Below are 19,813 nucleotides of genomic sequence, written 5' to 3'. Positions count from 1 at the left end.
CAGGCGGGAGAGGGACGGAAGAGGACTGGAGGCCACGCCTCCTCAAGATGAAATAAATTATGCAGGTGGGCATAGGTGCTTTGTGAAGCAGTTTATTCCGATGACTGGAGCTGGTGTCCATCACGTCAACACCGAGCTCTGTGACCTTGGACAACTCCTGTCCCATCTTGTAGACTCAGTTTCTTTCTCTCTAAGACCAGGGGGTTGGGCTAAGAGCATCAAAGTGTTGCATCTCAGTGATGGCTAAGGAGAAGGAAAAGCGTGGAGAGGTGGTGAGTGGAACTACTCTTTCTCCACCTGGGCTTCCTGTTTGGGAGAAGAATGCTTCTGAGGGTGCTGGGCATCTCGTCCTCGTGCCAGGGCCATGTCAGGTGAGGAAGATGAAGCAGTAAGGCTCAAGATGAAGCAGTAAGGCTCAAGAAATTTCCAGTGAGCCTGCCCCAAAGATCCTGGTGCTTCTCCAGGAAGCCTTCTCTACCTGAGACCTGCCTGAAGCTTTTCAACCAAGGACCGAGGTGGCGGGTTTTTTTTTTTTTAAAGATTGGCACCTGAGCTAACATCCGTTGCCAATCTTTTTTTTCCTTCTTCTCCCCAAAGCCCCCCAGTAGATAGTTGTATATTCTAGCTGTGAATGCCTCTGGCTGTGCTATGTGGGACGCCACCTCAGCATGGCCTGATGAGAGATGCCATGTCCACATCCAGGATCCAAACCGGGGAAACCCTGGGCCACTGAAGTGGAGTGCACAAACTTAACCACTCAGCCACGGGGCCGGCCCACCAAGGTGGCTTCTTAACCCTTCAGGACTGGAAGATGAAGCCAGTGAGATGGGAAGGTCTCCTGGCAAGGCAGGCACCTCCTAGCCTGAAAGTAAGATGAGGGAACCACTGGCAGGTGACTATGTGGCTCCATCCTCATAAAGGAGTAAGGGTTTGGGGCATGCATTTGCCTTCTGGAGACTTGGTGGCTATCTCCAGGCTAACAAGATCAGATTGCTCATTTAGAATGGACGGTATTGCGGCTGGCCTGGTGGCGTGGTAGTTAAGTTCATATGCTCTGCTTCCGCGGCCAGGGGTTCGAGGGTTTGGATCCTGGGTGCAGACCTACACACTGCTCATCAAGCCATGCTGAAGTTGTGTCCCACATAGAAGAACTAGAAGGACATACAACTAGGATATACAACTATGTACTGCGGCTTTGGGGAGAAAGAAAAATAGAGGAAGATTGGCAATAGTTGTTATCTCAGGGCCAATCTTCCTTACCCAGAAAAAAGGATGGTGTTGAAGAAATCTGAATCATCTTTGCCTAATAGCCCAACCAGAGAGGTCTGAGTCATATGTCATGAGTCTTTGGGACCCACACGTTCTTCTCCCCAATCTGGTTTGAGTGGGAATAAATGTGAGAAACCCTGGGGAGCCCCTACAAACACATCAACCCCTCTTATGTCTGTAGCTGTATCATTAAAGATGATTTCTTTTGGGTCAAGAAGTTTTCTCTTTTCTTTTAAAATTCATTCATGCACTCAACAAATTTTTTTTTAAGGACCTACAATGTTCCAGCTTCTGTAGCAGGTACTGGGAATACAGTGGGGAAAAGAGTCAAGAGAGATCATAAAGAAGTAAACAAGAGAATTTCAAATAGTGATACGTTCTAAGATGACAAAGTGGAATGGTGGGAGAGAGTAACCGAGGGGGTGGTGGTTTCCTTTGGTTCGGGTGGTCAAGACAGACCTAAGTGGGATTCTTCCAAGATGGCGCCGTGAGTAGTCCTCTTTGTCTCTCGCCCTTCGAGTCTACAATTATTTGGACACTTATCGCTTGACAAAGGATATCCAGACAGCATCTCAGGACGTCTGAGACACCCACGCGACTATACATCGGAAGGCGGACGGACTTTTCTCCGGGAGGATGTGGAAATAGGTGAAAACTCTCCGGCCCCGACGGGCAGCCTAGTACCCGCAAGCGGCTTTCTTCCAACGGACGCCCCCAGAGGATCCACACACATCTAGGGCAGGAGCGGGAACACAACAGAGGAGCGACGGTGGAAACAGGTGACCAGAGCCCTACTTAAACCCCCCGCAATTACTCCTAAACGCAGAGGGAAACTTTGGAGTTGCACACCTGAGCCCGCGGGGAGAGTCTCTCCCCGCCATTGGCGGGGAGACCCGGCCTGGTGCTCGGGGCGCCCGGAGGGTCCCAGAGAGAGACACGGTGGGCACGGAGGTCTCCCAGCTGCCGTTGCCCGCCCCGTGGGACTAGGGATTGCCGGAGATCTCGGAGAGGACCGGGGCGGGGGATCTTTCAAAGGCGGGTCCGGCGACCCGGTGGGGAAGCGCCGGAGCTCCGCCAGGCAGCAGACAAAACTCTCTGTCTGCCGGTAGCAGAGGGGCCACGCTGAGCATTCAGAGCTCCCGGCAGAGGCCCGGACAGAAGCCCAGAGGGCGGGGCGACCCCCAGCTGCCGTTGCCCGCCCCGTGGGACTAGGGATTGCCGGAGATCTCGGAGAGGACCGGGGCGGGGGAATTTTCAAAGGCCGGATCGGCGACCCGGAGGGGAAGTGCCGGAGCTCCCCCAGGCAGCAGACAAAACTCTCTGTCTGCCGGTAGCAGAGGGGCCACGCTGAGCACTCAGGGCTCCCGGCAGAAGCCCGGACAGAAGCCCAGAGGGCGGGGCGACCCCCAGCTGCCGTTGCCCGCCCCGTGGGACTAGGGATTGCCGGAGATCTCGGAGAGGACCGGGGCGGGGGAACTTTCAAAGGCGGGTCCGGCGATCCGGTGGAGAAGCGCCGGAGCTCCGCCCGGGCAGCAGACAAAACTCTCTGTCTGCCGGTAGCAGAGGGGCCACGCTGAGCATTCAGAGCTCCCGGCAGAGGCCCGGACAGAAGCCCAGAGGGCGGGGCGACCCCCAGCTGCCGTTGCCCGCCCCGTGGGACTAGGGATTGCCGGAGATCTCGGAGAGGACCGGGGCGGGGGAACTTTCAAAGGCGGGTCCGGCGATCCGGTGGAGAAGCGCCGGAGCTCCGCCCGGGCAGCAGACAAAACTCTCTGTCTGCCGGTAGCAGAGGGGCCACGCTGAGCATTCAGAGCTCCCGGCAGAGGCCCGGACAGAAGCCCAGAGGGCGGGGCGACCCCCAGCTGCCGTTGCCCGCCCCGTGGGACTAGGGATTGCCGGAGATCTCGGAGAGGACCGGGGCGGGGGAACTTTCAAAGGCGGGTCCGGCGATCCGGTGGAGAAGCGCCGGAGCTCCGCCTGGGCAGCAGACAAAACTCTCTGTCTGCCGGTAGCAGAGGGGCCACGCTGAGCATTCAGAGCTCCCGGCAGAGGCCCGGACAGAAGCCCAGAGGGCGGGGCGACCCCCAGCTGCCGTTGCCCGCCCCGTGGGACTAGGGATTGCCGGAGATCTCGGAGAGGACCAGGGCGGGGGAACTTTCAAAGGCGGGTCCGGCGATCCGGTGGAGAAGCGCCGGAGCTCCGCCCGGGCAGCAGACAAAACTCTCTGTCTGCCGGTAGCAGAGGGGCCACGCTGAGCATTCAGAGCTCCCGGCAGAGGCCCGGAGAGAAACCCAGAGGGCGGGGCGACCCCCAGCTGCCGTTGCCCACCAGGTGAGGCTAGGGATTGCCGGAGATCTCGGAGAGGACTGGGGCTGGAGAGAGTTCCAGAGACCCAGCTTAGTAGCCTAGGGGGAAACCCTACAGGCTCACAGAAGCCTTAGGGAAAGCCTCTGCACAGCACCAGTAGAAGGCACCCAGCCGCCAGCCACAAGGCTGGAAGACCCCAGGGCAAAAGCAGCATAGCTAGGTGTACTAACCACAGACTGTAGAAGATGCCAATAGCTCTCCTGCGACCCATAGAAGACAAGTGAGATTTGGTGGGTGCCGACAGCAACCGAGCGACAAATAAAAGTGATCCCACCCCTGGCCGCTGGAAAAGCCCATAACACCGTTGCAGACCCCAAGGAGAGAGCGCATCTAGGTGGGCAACAACAGTAGGCACCTGCAGTCTGAAGCCCCCCGTGACGGCCCCCACGGCAGAGGAGGGAATCCAAAGGGCCACTGTGGCTACGAAGAGGGGCCCAGGCCCAGTTAGCAACTACGGACAGGGTTCCTGGTTGGTGAAGTATAAACAGCTGCTCCCCCCACCGCAGCAGCTGAAACAAGTGAAAGGAGCAACTAAACTCTATCTCCATGCGGAGGCACAAATCAACATCATCAAGCAATATGAAAAAATACATCAAATCTCCAGAACAGAAAGAAAGTAACAAATACACAGAAAACAATCCCAAAGAAAATGAGATATATAACCTAAATGATGATGACTTCAAAACAGCCATCATTAAAATACTCACTGAGTTAAGAGAGAATTCTGACCGACAACTCAACGAGTTCAGGAGCTATGTCACAAAAGAGTTTGATACGATAAAGAAGAACCAAACAGAAATACTGGAAATGAAGAACACAATAGAGGAGATTAAGAAAAATCTAGATGCTCTGAACAGTAGGGCCGATAATATGGAGGAAAGAATTAGCAATTTGGAAGATGGCAATATAGAATTGTTGCAGGCAGAGGAGGAGAGAGAAGCAAGACTTAAAAGAAATGAAGAAACTCTCCGAGAATTATCAGACACAATTAGGAGATGCAACGTAAGGATTATAGGTATACCAGAGGGAGAAGAGAAGGAGAAAGGGGCAGAAAACCTATTCAAAGAAATAATGGCTGAGAACTTCCCAAATCTGGTGAGGGAGATGGATCTTCAGGTGACAGAAGCCAATAGATCTCCAAACTTTATCAATGCAAGAAGACCAACTCCACGGCATATAGTAGTGAAGCTAGCAAAAGTCAACGACAAGGAGAAAATATTAAGGACAGCCAGGCAAAAGAAACTAACCTACAAAGGAACCCCCATCAGGCTATCAGCAGATTTCTCAGCAGAAACTTTACAGGCTAGAAGAGAGTGGAATGATATATTCAAAAATCTGAAGGACAAAAACCTACAGCCGAGAATTCTCTACCCAGCGAAAATATCCTTCAAATACGATGGAGAAATAAAAACTTTCCCAGATAAACAAAAATTAAGGGAGTTCATTGCCACAAAACCTCCTCTTCAGGAAATCCTCAGGAAAACCCTCATTCCTGAAAAATCCAAAAAAGGAAAGGGACTACAAAACCAAGAGCAGAGGAGATAAGTAGAAGGACAACAACAGAGAGTAGCAGCTCTACATCAGAACAGATTAAACCATGGGACGAGAAACAAAGGAAACTGAAGAAAACCGGAAAACAAGACACAAAATGGTAGTGGTAGGCCACCACGTCTCAATAATCACTCTAAATGTAAACGGATTGAACTCCCCAATCAAAAGACACAGAGTGGCAGGATGGATCAAAGAACAAGATCCAACAATATGCTGCCTCCAGGAAACACACCTCAGCCCCAAAGACAAACACAGACTCAGAGTGAAGGGATGGAGAACAATACTCCAAGCTAATAATGAACAAAAGAAAGCAGGTGTCGCTATACTAATATCAGACAAGGTAGATTTCAAAGCAAAACAGATAAAGAAAGACAAAGAGGGACAGTATATAATGATAAAAGGGACTCTCCACCAAGAAGACATAACACTTATAAATATATACGCACCCAACACAGGAGCACCAAAATTTGTAAAGCAACTCTTAATAGAACTAAAAGAAGACATCAACAACAATACAATAATAGTAGGGGACCTCAACACACCATTAACACCAATGGACAGAACATCCAGACAGAAAATCAACAAGGAAATAATAGAATTAAATGAAAAATTAGACCAGATGGACTTAATAGATATATATAGAACACTTCATCCAAAAACAGCAGGTTACACATTCTTCTCAAGTGCACATGGAACATTCTCAAGGATTGACCATATTTTGGGAACCAAAGCAAACATCAATAAATACAAGAGAGTTGAAATAATATCAAGCATCTTTTCTGATCATAACGCTATTAAACTAGAAATCAACTACAAGAAAAAAGCAGAGAAAGGTGCAAAAATGTGGAGACTAAACAACACGCTTCTCAACAAACAATGGATCATTGAAGAAATTAAAGAAGAAATCAAATATTATCTGGAGACAAATGAAAATGAGAACACGACATACCAAATCATTTGGGATGCAGCAAAAGCAGTCCTAAGAGGGAAATTCATCGCAATACAGGCTCACCTCACTAAACAAGAAAAAGCTCACGTAAGCAACCTCAAACGACACCTAACAGAACTAGAAAAAGAAGAACAAACAAGGCCCAGAGTCAGTAGAAGGAGGGAAATAATAAAAATAAGAGCAGAAATAAACGATATTGAAACAAAAAAGACAATAGAAAGGATCAATGAAACAAAGAGTTGGTTCTTCGAAAGGATTAACAAAATTGACAAACCCCTAGCCAGACTCACCAAGAAAAGAAGAGAGAAATCGCAAATTAATAAAATCAGGAATGACAGAGGAGAAATCACAACAGATACCAATGAAATACAAGAGATCATAAGAGAATACTATGAAAAACTATATGCCAACAAATTGAACAACCTGGAAGAAATGGACAAATTCCTAGACTCCTACAATCTCCCCAAACTGAATCAGGAAGAAATGGAGAATCTGAATAGACCAATCACAAGTAAGGAAATAGAAACGGTAATCAAAAACCTCCCCAAAAACAAGAGTCCAGGACCAGACGGCTTCTCTGGAGAATTCTACCAAACATTCAAAGAAGACTTAATACCTATTCTCCTCAAACTGTTCCAGAAAATTGAGAAAGATGGAGAACTCCCTAACACATTCTATGAAGCCAACATCACTCTGATCCCCAAACCTGACAAGGACAACACAAAGAAGGAGAACTACAGGCCGATATCACTGATGAACATAGATGCAAAAATCCTCAACAAAATTTTGGCAAACCGATTACAGCAATACATCAAAAAGATTATACACCATGATCAAGTGGGATTTATACCAGGGACACAGGGATGGTTCAACATCCGCAAGTCAATCAACGTGATACACTACATTAACAAAATGAAAACCAAAAACCACATGATCATCTCAATAGATGCAGAGAAAGCATTCGACAAGATCCAACACCCATTTATGATAAAAACCCTCAGTAAAATGGGTATAGAAGGAAAGTACCTCAACATAATAAAGGCCATATATGATAGACCCACAGCCAACATCATACTCAATGGACAAAAGCTGAAAGCCATCCCTCTGAGGACAGGAACAAGACAAGGGTGCCCACTTTCACCACTCCTATTCAACATAGTTCTGGAGGTGCTGGCCAGAGCAATTCGGCAGGAAAAAGAAATAAAAGGAATCCAAATAGGTAACGAAGAAGTAAAACTCTCGTTGTTTGCAGACGACATGATCTTATACATAGAAAACCCCAAAGAATCCACAGAAAAACTATTAGAAATAATCAACAACTACAGCAAAGTAGCAGGGTATAAAATTAACGTGCATAAATCAGTAGCATTTCTATACACTAACAATAAACTAACAGAAAAAGAACTCAAGAACTCTATCCCATTCACAATAGCAACGAAAAGAATAAAATACCTTGGGATAAACTTAACCAAGGAAGTGAAGGATCTATACAATGAAAACTACAAGACTCTCTTGAAAGAAATAGGCGATGACATAAAGAGATGGAAAGACATCCCTTGCACATGGATCGGAAGAATAAACATAGTTAAAATGTCCATACTACCTAAAGCAATATACAGATTCAATGCTATCCCAATCAGAATCCCAAGAACATTCTTCACAGAAATTGAACAAACAATCCTAAAATTCATATGGGGCAACAAAAGACCGCGAATTGCTAAAGCAATCCTGAGCAAGAAAAACAAAGCCGGCGGAATCACAATCCCCGATTTCAAAACATACTACAAAGCTACAGTGATCAAAACAGCATGGTACTGGTACAAAAACAGGTCCACAGATCAATGGAACAGAATTGAAAGCCCAGAGATAAAACCACACATCTATGGACAGCTAATCTTCGACAAAGGAGCAGAGGGCCTACAATGGAGAAAAGAAAGTCTCTTCAACAAATGGTGCTGGGAAAACTGGACAGCCACATGCAAAAGATTGAAAATTGACCATTCTTTTTCTCCACACACCAAAATAAACTCAAAATGGATCAAAGACCTAAAGATTAGGCCTGAGACAATAAGTCTTTTGGAAGAGAATATAGGCAGTACACTCTTTGACATCAGTTTCAAAAGAATCTTTTCGGACACTGTAACTCCTCAGTTGAGGGAAACAATAGAAAGAATAAACAAATGGGACTTCATCAGACTAAAGAGCTTCTTCAAGGCAAGGGAAAACAGGATTGAAACAAAAAAACAGCTCACTAATTGGGAAAAAATATTTACAAGCCACTTATCCGACAAAGGGTTAATCTCCATAATATACAAAGAACTCACACTGCTTAACAACAAAAAAACAAACAACCCGATCAAAAAATGGGCAGAGGACATGAACAGACATTTCTCAAAAGAAGATATGAATATGGCCAATAGACACATGAAAAGATGTTCATCATCGCTAATCATCAGGGAAATGCAAATCAAAACTACACTAAGATATCACCTTACCCCCGTTAGATTGGCAAAAACATCCAAAACCAAGAACGACAAATGTTGGAGGGGTTGTGGAGAAAGAGGAACCCTCATACACTGTTGGTGGGAATGCAAACTGGTACAGCCACTATGGAAAACAGTATGGAGATTTCTCAAAAAGTTAAAAATAGAAATACCCTATGACCCAGCCATCCCATTACTGGGTATCTATCCTAAGAACCTGATATCAGATATCTCAAGAGTCCGTTGCACCCCTATGTTCATTGCAGCATTATTTACAATAGCCAAGACGTGGAACCAGCCTACATGCCCAGAAACTAATGATTGGATAAAGAAGATGTGGTATATATACACAATGGAATACTACTCAGCCATAAAAAAAGACGAAATTGGCCCATTCACAACTATGTGGATGGACCTCGAGGGTATTATGTTAAGCGAAATAAGTCAGTCAGAGAAAGACGAACTCTATATGACTCCACTCATAGGTGGAAATTAGTATATTGAGAAGGAGATCTGATTGGTGGTTACCAGGGAAAAGGGGGGGTGGGGGGAGGGTACGGAGGGGGAAGTGGTGTACCCACAACATGACTAACAAAAATGCAAAAAAAAAAAAAAAAAAACAGAAAATGAATAGTCTTGATGAAATAGAGACTTATAACTAAAAAAATAAAAAAAAAAAAAAAAAAAAAAAAAAAAAAAAAAAAAAGACAGACCTAAGTGAGGAGGGGCCTCTTGACTGAGACCTGAAGGAAGTGGCCACGTGAGGATCAGCAGGGGGACTGCTCCAGGTGGAGGGGCGGCAAGGATAGAGCTCTGAGGGGGATGAGCTCCGGGTACTGGAAGAACAAAACACCATCAGCGTGGCTAGAGCACAGCGAGGGGAGAAAGAGAGCCAAGGGGAGCCGGGCAGCACCCCCCACTGCACATGCAGGGCCTCACAAAGGGTTTGGGTTTTATTTTGAGTGCGCTAGGAAGCCAGAGGACAAGGGGGTTGTATCCCCCCAAAAGCTATGTCCACTCCTAACCCCGGGTACCTGTGACTATGACTTTGTTTGGAAATGGGATCTTTGCAGATGTAATTAAGGATCTCAAGATGAGATCATTCTGGATTTAGGGTGGGTCCTACATCCAATGACTGGTGTCCTTATAAGAGAAAAGAAGGGGACGTTTGAGACACACAAATACCAATGGAAAGACCACGTGAAGACAGAGGCAGAGGCTGCAGTGATGTGTTCACCAGCTGTGGATGCCAAGGGTTGCTGGCCACCAGCAGAAGCTGGAAGAGGGGAGGACCGATGTCCGAGGGTTGCTGCCAGGAGTAAGGGGACAGGCACGGAGCAGTCTCCCTCCTAGCCTCCAGAGGGAAGCAAGCCTGCCAATACCTTGATTTGGAGTTCTGGCCTCCAGAACTGGGAGAAAATACATTTCTATTGTTTTAAGCTGCCAATTCTGTGGTAATATGTTATGGTCTGCCCTAAAAAATTAACACAGGAGGTGAGTAGTTTTAGCAACGAGTCCATGACCTAAACACACATACCCACAACACCCAAACTCTCTGGTTGTTGTACAGAGAATGGACTATGCAGGCAGAAAGTGGCAGCAGGAAGCCCCATCAGAGGCTAATGCAGGAGGAAGCTGATGGTGGCCTGAGTGAGTGAGTGAGTGAACAACGGGAAGGGAAGGGGACCCTGGAGGGTGACTTGTTGAGGAGAGGGGTGGGACATCCAGCTCTTTCTGTGGAACTTCCTAGTCTTGGCAAGGCTGGTTCTGCTCCTGAAGCAGAGGTAGGTGAATGATGATGGGCGCCCCAGGAGTGGTGGGGAGGGGCGCTGCCCGGCTGCCACGTTGGGGCCCAGCCCTCCTGCTCCTCATGTGCACTGGGAGTCCAGCGCCCGGGTGTGGATGGATGGAACACGGAGCCGCCTTCCAAACGCCGCCCTGCCCCGAAGCTTCTCCAACTCGCCTGTGCTCGTCCCACACACTGTGCCTCCTCCGCCAGGGCTCCGGCTTCCCCCGGAGAGCCCCTGCCCAAGGCCACACCTGGCCCTCCTTCACGCACCCTAGGGCTGCTGCCCGCAGGTGCCCGGGTCTGCGAGTCTTTTAGGGAAAGGAGCACGCCTTCTCCCTCTGAGTCCCTTCAGCAGCAGCCAGCCCAGGGCTGCCTCACAGGATGTCTGTGGGCCTCAGCGGCAGAGCTGTGCCCAGGCGGGGTCGCTCCTTACACACCCAGGGTGCACCAGACCTCCAGTCAGCCAGAGGGGGCATGAGACACACTTCCCTCTCTTGTCCTCTTGTCCCCTCCCCATCAGCGACCCCTGTCTCAGCCCAGTGCTGTTGTTACTGCACACTGAGCTGCTCTGTGAGGGACTGTGAGGAAAGGGCATGTGACAAAGGCACGCGCTGGCACTAGCCCTGCCCTCCCCGGGTGGACCCCCGGCCACCTACCTCTGTCCTGGGGACCTCACTGCTGCTTTCCGGCTGGGCCTGGCTGGTCTCGGGGTGGCAGCCCGGCTCAGGACTGGCCCCCTCCTCTGGCATGTCCTCGCCTTCCCCCTGCTCCGGGCTGTGGCCGCCCTCTTCTCCTGCAGAGGGACGTTGGGGGGCCTCCTCCCCCGCGGCCCCCTCCCTGGGCCCCTTGTCGTCTTGGCTGTCTTGCGCGGGCTCCCCCGCTTCATCTCCTGCCCTCTCCTCCGTCTCCTCTGGAGCCTTCTCCGCCTGCTCTGCGGCAGCTCTGTCCTCCGGGGGGCCCGCACACCCCTCCTCCACCTCCGGGGCCTCCTCCCCGGAATTCACGGCCGTCCCCGGCTGCGGGGCTTCCTCGGGGGCCCGGCCCTTCTCCTCCTGCTTCTCTGTCCCACTGGACGTCCTCCTCAGAGGCGGCTTCTCCTGGGACCCCAGGCTCTTCCTTGCTTCCTTTCCCGCCGCCCCCTCGCTGGGCGGAGGCGATCCTGGGGACCCCGGGGCCGCGCTCTTGGTCAGGAACACCTCGTCTCCATTCTCTTCCTTGGCACCATTCTCCTGGGATGGCTCGGTGGCCCTGAGATTTCCCAGGTCCCCACAGTCCGACTGGGACCTTCGGAACCGCCTGGAGGGAGGGCGCCTTTTGATGGAGCCCCTGGTCCGCACCTGGAAGAGAGTGTGATGCGGAATCATCCACAACCTGTAAAAAGACCCGGAGGAGGACTGCGTGTTCTTCCCGCGTTGGTCTAAACACTGCTTCACAGGCCGGCCCCGGGGTCATTTGCTTTTGCAGGGGAAGGGACTATTATTTGCTATATATGACAGCCCTGTGGGATGGTGAAATTACATGGGAGCCTGCAGACTTTTGTCTCGTGAAGATGAAAATGCTCTCCATCCAGTAAAAAAACAACCTGTGATTTTACTGCCCTGTAAAACATTAATCGGTTTGGTGTCTAATTTAGCAATTTTATTCTAACATTTGTTCTTTTCAACCACCTATAAGTAACCGTTCTTCAAATGTTCTTTGAGTGAGCTTTACCATCTTACAGGTTTCCTCATAAATTGACAACTTGAATAAAACCCATCTCTATTTTGTAAGTCATATTTTAACATTTTGAAAATTAGACTTTGACAAAGGTGAACCCAACAGACAAGAGGGTTAGGGGCTTGCGGGCGACCTGGCCTTGGCACAGAGACCTCATGGATGCAGAGTTGGACAGCTGGTGACCAGCTCCCTCCCTTCCCCCAGATGGCCCTTCCTGCCCCCCACCCCACACAGCTGACTGACCCTGGGAGAGCTGAGTAGCCAGAGTCTTGCCTTCTAGGAGTCAGGTCCACCACTATGGGAGGCCATATCTTAGGAGCACCCAGCGGAGCTGGTGCACAGCATTTCCTCTCTGGGCAGTGTGTGAATCTCAGAATCGGGCCTCACCTCGGCCCACTGGACTTTGTCCGAAGCTCAATGGAAATGTTTATATCGCCGCCCTACTTTACTGAAGTGAGGTGTCCTGTAAAACTTTATATGTAAACTACATCTTATTTTTGTAAATCTTAAATGTTATTTTTGTAAATCTTATTTTCCCACTGGCTTGAGTTTTCGTATTTATCACACCTACTTCCATCTCAGAGGTCTGGAATAGATACTCGGTTTATAAGAGCTTCTGGGACTTTGCTGAGATGAGCGTGGGCCAGCCTGCAGGCTGTGAGGCCCTCCCCGTCCCGCTCCACCCCCTGTCAGCAGCTCAAGCCTGCCCCATCCCTTCCTTACCATCAGTTTGTTTCCTTAGGCCCACCTGTTTCTACACATTTGACCTTTTTTCCCTAGATGGATTTTCCAGAAGGGCCCCGAAGATCCCGCTCTCTCCATCCTTAATTCTAAAGTCACATCCATCAGCCATCCCCGGCATCAGAGCCCCTTAACTCCCCACCGCTGCCCAGCCCTGGCCCTGATTCGCTGGGTACCTGCTGGGACCACACCTCTGCTTCCCACCTCTGCCTGGGAGGGCCGGGGCTCTGAGGAAAGCCTGCATGAAGTATCAGGGCGGCATCTACAGAAACCAGCCCTGCCACACGTCCTTTTGCAAAGGGAACACTTTAGATGACCTTTAACTGAGGCAAGATGCAGCACGAGCGACTTGAGCCCAGAGTGAGACACTTCAGACCATTCACATGAGGCCAGGACAAGGGGTTCCGGATCCTTGTGCCCCTGCCCGCCCTTCTGCGTGAATCGCTGATCACCCCATCAGCTCCTGAATTTCTGTGGAGCTGGGTTCAGTCCCGACTTCCCACCCATCTCCTCACAAAGGATGGAGCACTCCACCCCGAGGCCTGCCTTTCGGGTGGTGAGTGGCACAGTTACAGGAGAGGAGATGAGGGAGGCAGGCCAGGTAGAGGGGTGATCTTAGTTCAGCGATCACTTGCAAAGAAGAGGAGAAATTTCCTTTCTGTTAAAAACCAGATCTGGACCAGCCCAGTGGCATAGTGGTTAAGTTTGCATGCTCCTCTTTGGTGGCCTGGGGTTCACGGGTTCGGCTCTTGGGTGCAGACCTACATACTGCTCATCAAGCCCTACTGTGGTGGTGTCCCACATATAAAATAGAGGAAGATTGGTACAGCTGTTAGCTCAGTGACAATCTTCCTCAAGCAAAAGGAGGAAGATTGGCAATAGATGTTAGCTCAGGGCCAATCTTCCACACCACAAAAAAAAAACAAAAAAAACCCCAAAAACCAAAAACCCAGCTCTGACTAAAGCTGAAATGTATCCTCCTTTCTCAAGGACAACAACATGGCAGAGATAATTCAGCCTGTTCCAGTGCCCACATTTCCACAGACACACCACAATGCTTTGGAGCCAGACATCACCTTATTGTAACAGGGCAGGTGACTGCCTTCAGGAGGCTGGTCGAAGCTGACGGGCACCTCCTCTGACTCGCTGGGCCGAGACCGCACGCCAGGGCTGCTGGGGGTAGAAGGCGGGCTGTGAAATGGCGACACCGCGGCCTTGAGTCCAGGACTCTTGGGTGAGGCCCCAGGCAGCAGGGCCGCTGGATCAAAGGCTAAATTGGCCTGTTGAGAAGAGACGAGACATTGCAAATGGGGGTGAAGAGAAGGTGAGAGTTTCCACTTTAGCTTGTTGGTTACCGGGCCTCAGAGCTGGTTGGGACAAGGTACCACGAGGCTTTATGAGTTACCTCCCAACCAGTTATCCATTATCACATTATGTCCTGCTCTTGTAATCATTGCCTAGTCAACCCATCGCCTGCTGCTGGCTTACCACTAGCCGCGTTCCAGAATGCCCAGAAAGTCCTGCTTTGCATCCAACAAAAATGCCCTGGAATGGCCTCAACTTACAGACAAAGAGCCCAAGATAGGACCTCACAGTAAGTTAGACCCCTATCACCTTTCTTGTCAGGGTCAGTCGTAGTCACTGCTCGCTGGATGCCCACTGCTGCTGGGCGCGTGCAGTATCTCCCTCCACAGCAACCCTACTGTCCAGTTTTGTTTGCATTGCACAAATTAGGAAAGCAGCTAAGAAATCTGCCCTGGGATGCAAGCCAGGTCTGTCCCTCGAGCCTTGTTGGTAGAGGGCCAGAGTGGGGGACACAGCAGGCTGCTGAGCCCTTCCAGGAGGGAGCCGCAGTGTAGGTGAAACCAGATTAAAATGAACCCTACGGGCAAGCAAAGGGGAGTGGTTACCCAAAGGAAACCGACGCCTGAGGGAGTCCTGAGTTTGGGGGGGAGGAGGTGGGTGGTCCACAATCCACCCCACTCCAACAGAGGTGCTGGTGGTGCAGGCAGGTGTCTAGAGCACCCGGATCCTCTTTAGTGGCATCAAGGGGTACTTGCTCCTCCAGCATTTCCAAATCATCGCACAGCTGCGTCCTCCGGACCAGGGCAGAGGGCAGCACGGCCTCCCAGGGAAGGGGCCAGGCCAGAGGGGCAGACAGACAGCGCAGTGGGAGGTACAGGGGCTGCACAGTGACACACCGGACTCCAAACGTCGCATCTGTCACTTAACAGCTGTGTGGCCTTCAGCGAGTCCTGACCTCCAGAGTCTTTTGGGATCTGGTCCCCATTACTCTCTCCTGTGGCTACCTGACTCACACCCCACACTCACACCCTCGCCTCCCAGACTCCCCTGGGCGCCACCCTACCGCCACCCTACCGCCAGCCAAAGCTGTTGTCCCAGAGGACTCCTACATGAACTTTAGGACTTGCAGGCGACAGAGCATTAGAGATGTTTAGGGAGGTATTCATATTTCCATTGTGACTTCAAGGAAGAACTTATACACAGACAAGACGAAGTCACGGTAAGAATTAAAATTACAAAAGTTAAATAGCAACTCTGTGAGCCCAAGCCATGTCAAAAAGCAGCACACGGTGGGTACCAAGGGATGGTTTGGACCAGAGGCCGTGGGAGCTGATGCACTGGGATGGCTCAGGGGCTTCACGGCAGAGGGGACTTGATGGGGCATTAACAGAGATCCTCCTGCCCTCAACTTCAGCTGGGAAGTTCCCTCTGTAAGACTGACGGCAAATGAAATGAATCTCGGTAGTCAGCAGAAAACTGGAACTTCGAATTATAGACTACGCAAGTGGAGAAAAATCAGTTTATTAACTCATCCGATAGACTATTTAGAAGAAAAATCTAGCTGATGATGCATTTCTTAGTTCTTTCTCCACATATTCATAACAAAGTAAAGTTCCTATGGGATTTGGCCAAATTGTCATACTATCACTGACACTCTTAATGAGATTAAACAATTGGAGATTAAAACCTCATTCTTAAGTTGCTGTGTTTCCCAAAGAGGCTCATTAATGACTGGAAAGGGGAGTGAGACCAAGACTGCAGGTCCGGAGCGTTTGGGAAGTAATTTCTGGCACTTGGATAAGGGCTGTGCTGGGCTGCAGGGAGGCAGGGAAGGGGGTCCTGGGCTAGACCCCTCGGACGGCTGCTGGGAGGGATGTCTGAGTTCCGGGGCCCCTTCTGGGAGCTCCCTGTTACGTGTAAGGGAGCCCTGCAGCCTCCTAGGGTGATGGGCAGCCCCACTCCCTGCCTGCAGTGGGGGGCTGGGGGTGGTACTCAGGGCTTCTCAGTAGGAATTAAACTTCAGGGAAGACTCCTCTCCACCCTCCGCAGGGGAGGCTCAGGGCCAGAAACCAAGGATGCTGCCCTTAACCCCAAATTAGGCTGGGGCCAAATCCCTGGGCTCTCGGGTCACTGGGGACCGCAGAGGCTGTGGCTACTTGCGTTGCGCACTAATAACGGCTTCAGAACAAAGCTGACAAGCCAATTTTCTTAGTTAGGCCCAGCCGGGAGGACACAGTGCATAAGAGCTCGGCTGTTCTCCTGGCCAGCTGCACAGAGACTGTGGTGAAGGCTGCAGCGTCTTCCAAAGGCCCTACCCAAATGGAGCATGCCCACCCTCCTCTGCGCACTAGCTCACGCTGTTCCCACCAGGAGCACCTTCCTCCCTCTCTTCCAGCCATCCATTCTTAAGGGCCGACTCTGGGTATGGGTGTTTCAGAAAGCGTTCTTCACTTCCTCCTGCCCAGTCCACTCTCCTGCTCTAAGATTCTAGAGCAGTGGGTCTCACCTCGGGGGAGGTGGGCTGTGATTTTGCCCCCTGGAGACATTTGGTAATGTCTGGAGACACTTTTCCATGTCACAACCTGTTGGAGAGTGCTCCCGGCATCCAGTGGGCAGGGACCAAGGATGCTCCTAAACATCTCGCAATGCAAAAGGCAGCCCCACGCCCACAACAAAATTACCCAGCCCAAATAACACCAAAGTTGAGAAACTCTGGTCTGGAGAGTAGGAGTTGGGGAGTCACACACCATCGAGATCTCTGGCATGGACTCTCCGATTCGTCTTTTATCGTACATGTGTGAAAATCTTGCCTCCCCAACAGGACTGTGAACTCAAGCACACTGTCTTCCACTTCATTTACACTCCCAGGAAAGCCAGGCCGGCTGTGGGCACGTGCTGAGGGCTCCGGGCACACAGCGGATGGGTGGAGAGAAAGGGCAGTACGCTTTCCAAACGACGAACTGGGCCGGGTCAGAGCAGCTGAATTTCAGCCCTGTGTGAGGCTGACGTGGTTTGCAGCTGCATTCAGGCCTTGGGGGAGAAGACCCAGGTATTCCTGGAGTGTTTCTTATGCTATAATGTCCTTTTTCCAGAAGACTCTTGAGGCATCCCATTATCCATCAACCACCATTAGGTGTTAACTACATGAGCTCACCCTTGATATTGTCCTTATTTTAGCCCTTTGCCCCCAAGTAGAGCTCCTCATGCTTCAGGGCAGTTTGGTGACTAGCTGGTCATCAGAGGTCAACTCTCCAGGTGACAGACGGGGCTACCCCTGGGAGCCGGGAAGACAGGCAAACGTTGGATCAGAGGAAGGGTTGGATCAGGGGAGCAGTCAGCAACCATTCCGCACTTACCTGGAGCTTCTCAATCAGAGGCGAGCTCTTCACCTTGATTTTAGGAGGGTGGCTGGCATTGGGCAGTGATTTCTATAGAGCAAATGAACCAAAACAACCGAGTGAGTGAGGTGAAGGGGACTGGGTTCTGGCCGGAGCCCAGAAGCCACAGATGGAAGAGGAGGGGAAGCTAATTTCACTGCTTCACACTTGGCTTCTGCAGCCCACTCACCTCCTCGGGGCCCGGGCCAGGCAGGGTCCCCCGCGCCATCCTCCTCTCACACCTAGCAAGACCTCTTGAATCTACGAATCAGAGCAGGCATGACCCACGTCCAAAACACAGGAGGTCTCCTGTTCCAGGAAGCAGGACTTCACGGTCATTATGAGGGAACAGACTATGTCGGAGGGGGACAAGATCTTCGTCTCATGACCTTCAACAACGTGAACCAACAGTTGGAGGGAATTTCAAAGAGAAAGGGCAAAATGACCATCCATTCTGTTTGTCACAACAAAACTAGGACCCGCAGACCAGGAGTGAAACCTGACAGATGCATTATTGAAATTCCTCCCTTGAACGAATGATATTTTGGAAAACCCCACCAATGATGTTGTTTATAAATCATCATTTTCCAAAACATTGATTATTCAATTTGATGAAGCAGACATTTACTGAGTATCTGCTACGTTCCAGGCACTGTGTTGGTTATATATAAATATATATATATCCATATACATGCTCTGTCAGTTGCAGACACTTTTGTGATGAACGTATGTGAGCAATCTTCTCTGTCTTTGGATTTGATATTATCTAAAAAGACTGACTCCTTGTTTTGTGTGAAACCCCTACAACCTGAGTCTGGTTCCACAGGCATATTGATCCTCAACATGTAGGAATGATGACAGTGATGAGTGATGATGATGATGATGATGATGAAGAAGAAAAAGAAGATGACTTCTATGTTGCCGGACAGAGGCCAAGGCAGAAAAGGGATTTTCCCATAGTTTGGAGACCCGGCGTGTATTATCTGCCCCTCACCCCCATGTACTAGTTTACCTAAATCAGAAGAAGAAGAACACCAATATCTTAGCGATATCCTGAGATATTCATTGAGTGACATGCCTGTATTTTAGTGGTGGAAGGAGGAAGACTTACTCAGCTGAATTTGTGGCCTTTTTAAGGCCCAACACTGAGGAAGAGAGGTGGAGTGGGACAGTCACTGCGGGGGGCTCAGGAGCCACCCCTTCCCCAGCCCCTCCTAATTCTGCCTTTGACAGGAGCCAGATGGATGCCTCCGCCTCAGCCTTCGCAACCAAGACCCAGGCGGGTGGGTTGGAATAGATGATTCCAAGGACTCGCCCAGCCCTGCGGTGCCTCTGGCTCCACGAGCTTACGCAGTCAGACATATTCCTAGAGCAACTTTCAAGGAGCCTTGTGTCCAAAGAGCTTCCAGCCGAGACTCAGTTGTCCTCAATTCCTGTGCTTTACAGTAAAAGTTCACAGGAGCCAGTGTCTCTGAAGATACTGTTTCAGAAACTGCAGGAACAATTTTGCCGACAAAACTCACTTTATGTAATACTATAAACTCTTCTCTTTTCCAACTGACCGCTCTCTTTGGAAGAGAGTGGAAATTAAATAAACACAGCCCTTTCACCATAGGACAGTGCTGGAATCCAGCTCGTGCTGCACAAAATCCTTGAGTTACGCTGGACTGCAAAGGAAGCATTCAAGAGCGGCTGGTGCAGTTCCCGGGAGCGGCAGCAGGTGGCAGCATTTCCCTTACCGTTTAACAAGTGACTCCCAGCACGTGGCTGGGAAACCAGCCTTACATCTCTCAAATGTGTATGTATATATGTCTACACATGACATTCTTATAATGTCTAGAAATCAGGGACCTAATTTTTCAGAGGGGAGTGTTTTCCAGCCCTTCTCTGGGCAGACAGGGCAAGGTCTGTGGGTGTGTTAAACACCCTTTGGCTGGATCCTCCAGAGACGGGTAACTCCTGGTCACCCTGTCTGCAGGGGCTGACACCACTGTCTCAGGCCCAAGCAGGCAGAGGGAAGGGGCAGGGATGAAGAACAGACAGGAAGACGTTTCCCAGCACTGTGCCTTAGGAACTGAGGGGTGGCCTGACTGGGGCCCTCCCTCAGGCCCCCCAAGGCTCCCGGCATCAGGGCTCCTGCAGGCTGTGCTATGGGAGCACAGAACTGTGGACAGCAGCCCCATCCACCCCAGACAGACAAACCGGGCTGCTCATTTTATTTCTATGTGAATTTCAAGGTGACAGAAAGTCATTAATCCTGGAAGCA

General features: G+C 50.3%; 1 protein-coding gene across 4 annotated transcripts in view; it reads right to left on the bottom strand.

Moving 5' to 3' along the window:
- The window catches only part of RCSD1 (RCSD domain containing 1), a 68,259-nt gene that overhangs the window by 5,189 nt on the left and 43,257 nt on the right, over positions 1 to 19,813 (bottom strand). For 2 of the 4 annotated variants that reach the window (XR_011438962.1, XR_011438961.1), the window contains 4 exons: positions 17,527 to 17,598; positions 13,942 to 14,145; positions 9,333 to 11,745; positions 1,488 to 1,728 (listed from right to left, as the gene is read on the bottom strand). Coding sequence is in view for 2 of the 4 variants with exons in the window: in XM_023640488.2 (XP_023496256.1) it covers positions 11,065 to 11,745; positions 13,942 to 14,145; positions 17,527 to 17,598 (957 nt within the window). In the remaining 2 variants the exon portion in view is untranslated. Of the gene's footprint in view, positions 1 to 1,487; positions 1,729 to 9,332; positions 11,746 to 13,941; positions 14,146 to 17,526; positions 17,599 to 19,813 lie in introns of those variants that run through there. The other 2 variants (XM_023640488.2, XM_023640490.2) reach the window with 1 other exon arrangement.

This window comes from Equus caballus, chromosome 5 (genome assembly GCF_041296265.1).
Source record: "Equus caballus isolate H_3958 breed thoroughbred chromosome 5, TB-T2T, whole genome shotgun sequence".
Classification (NCBI taxonomy): Eukaryota; Metazoa; Chordata; class Mammalia; order Perissodactyla; family Equidae; genus Equus; species Equus caballus.
Note: the sequence above shows the minus strand (reverse complement) of the source record. Positions and strands in the feature narration are given on the sequence as shown.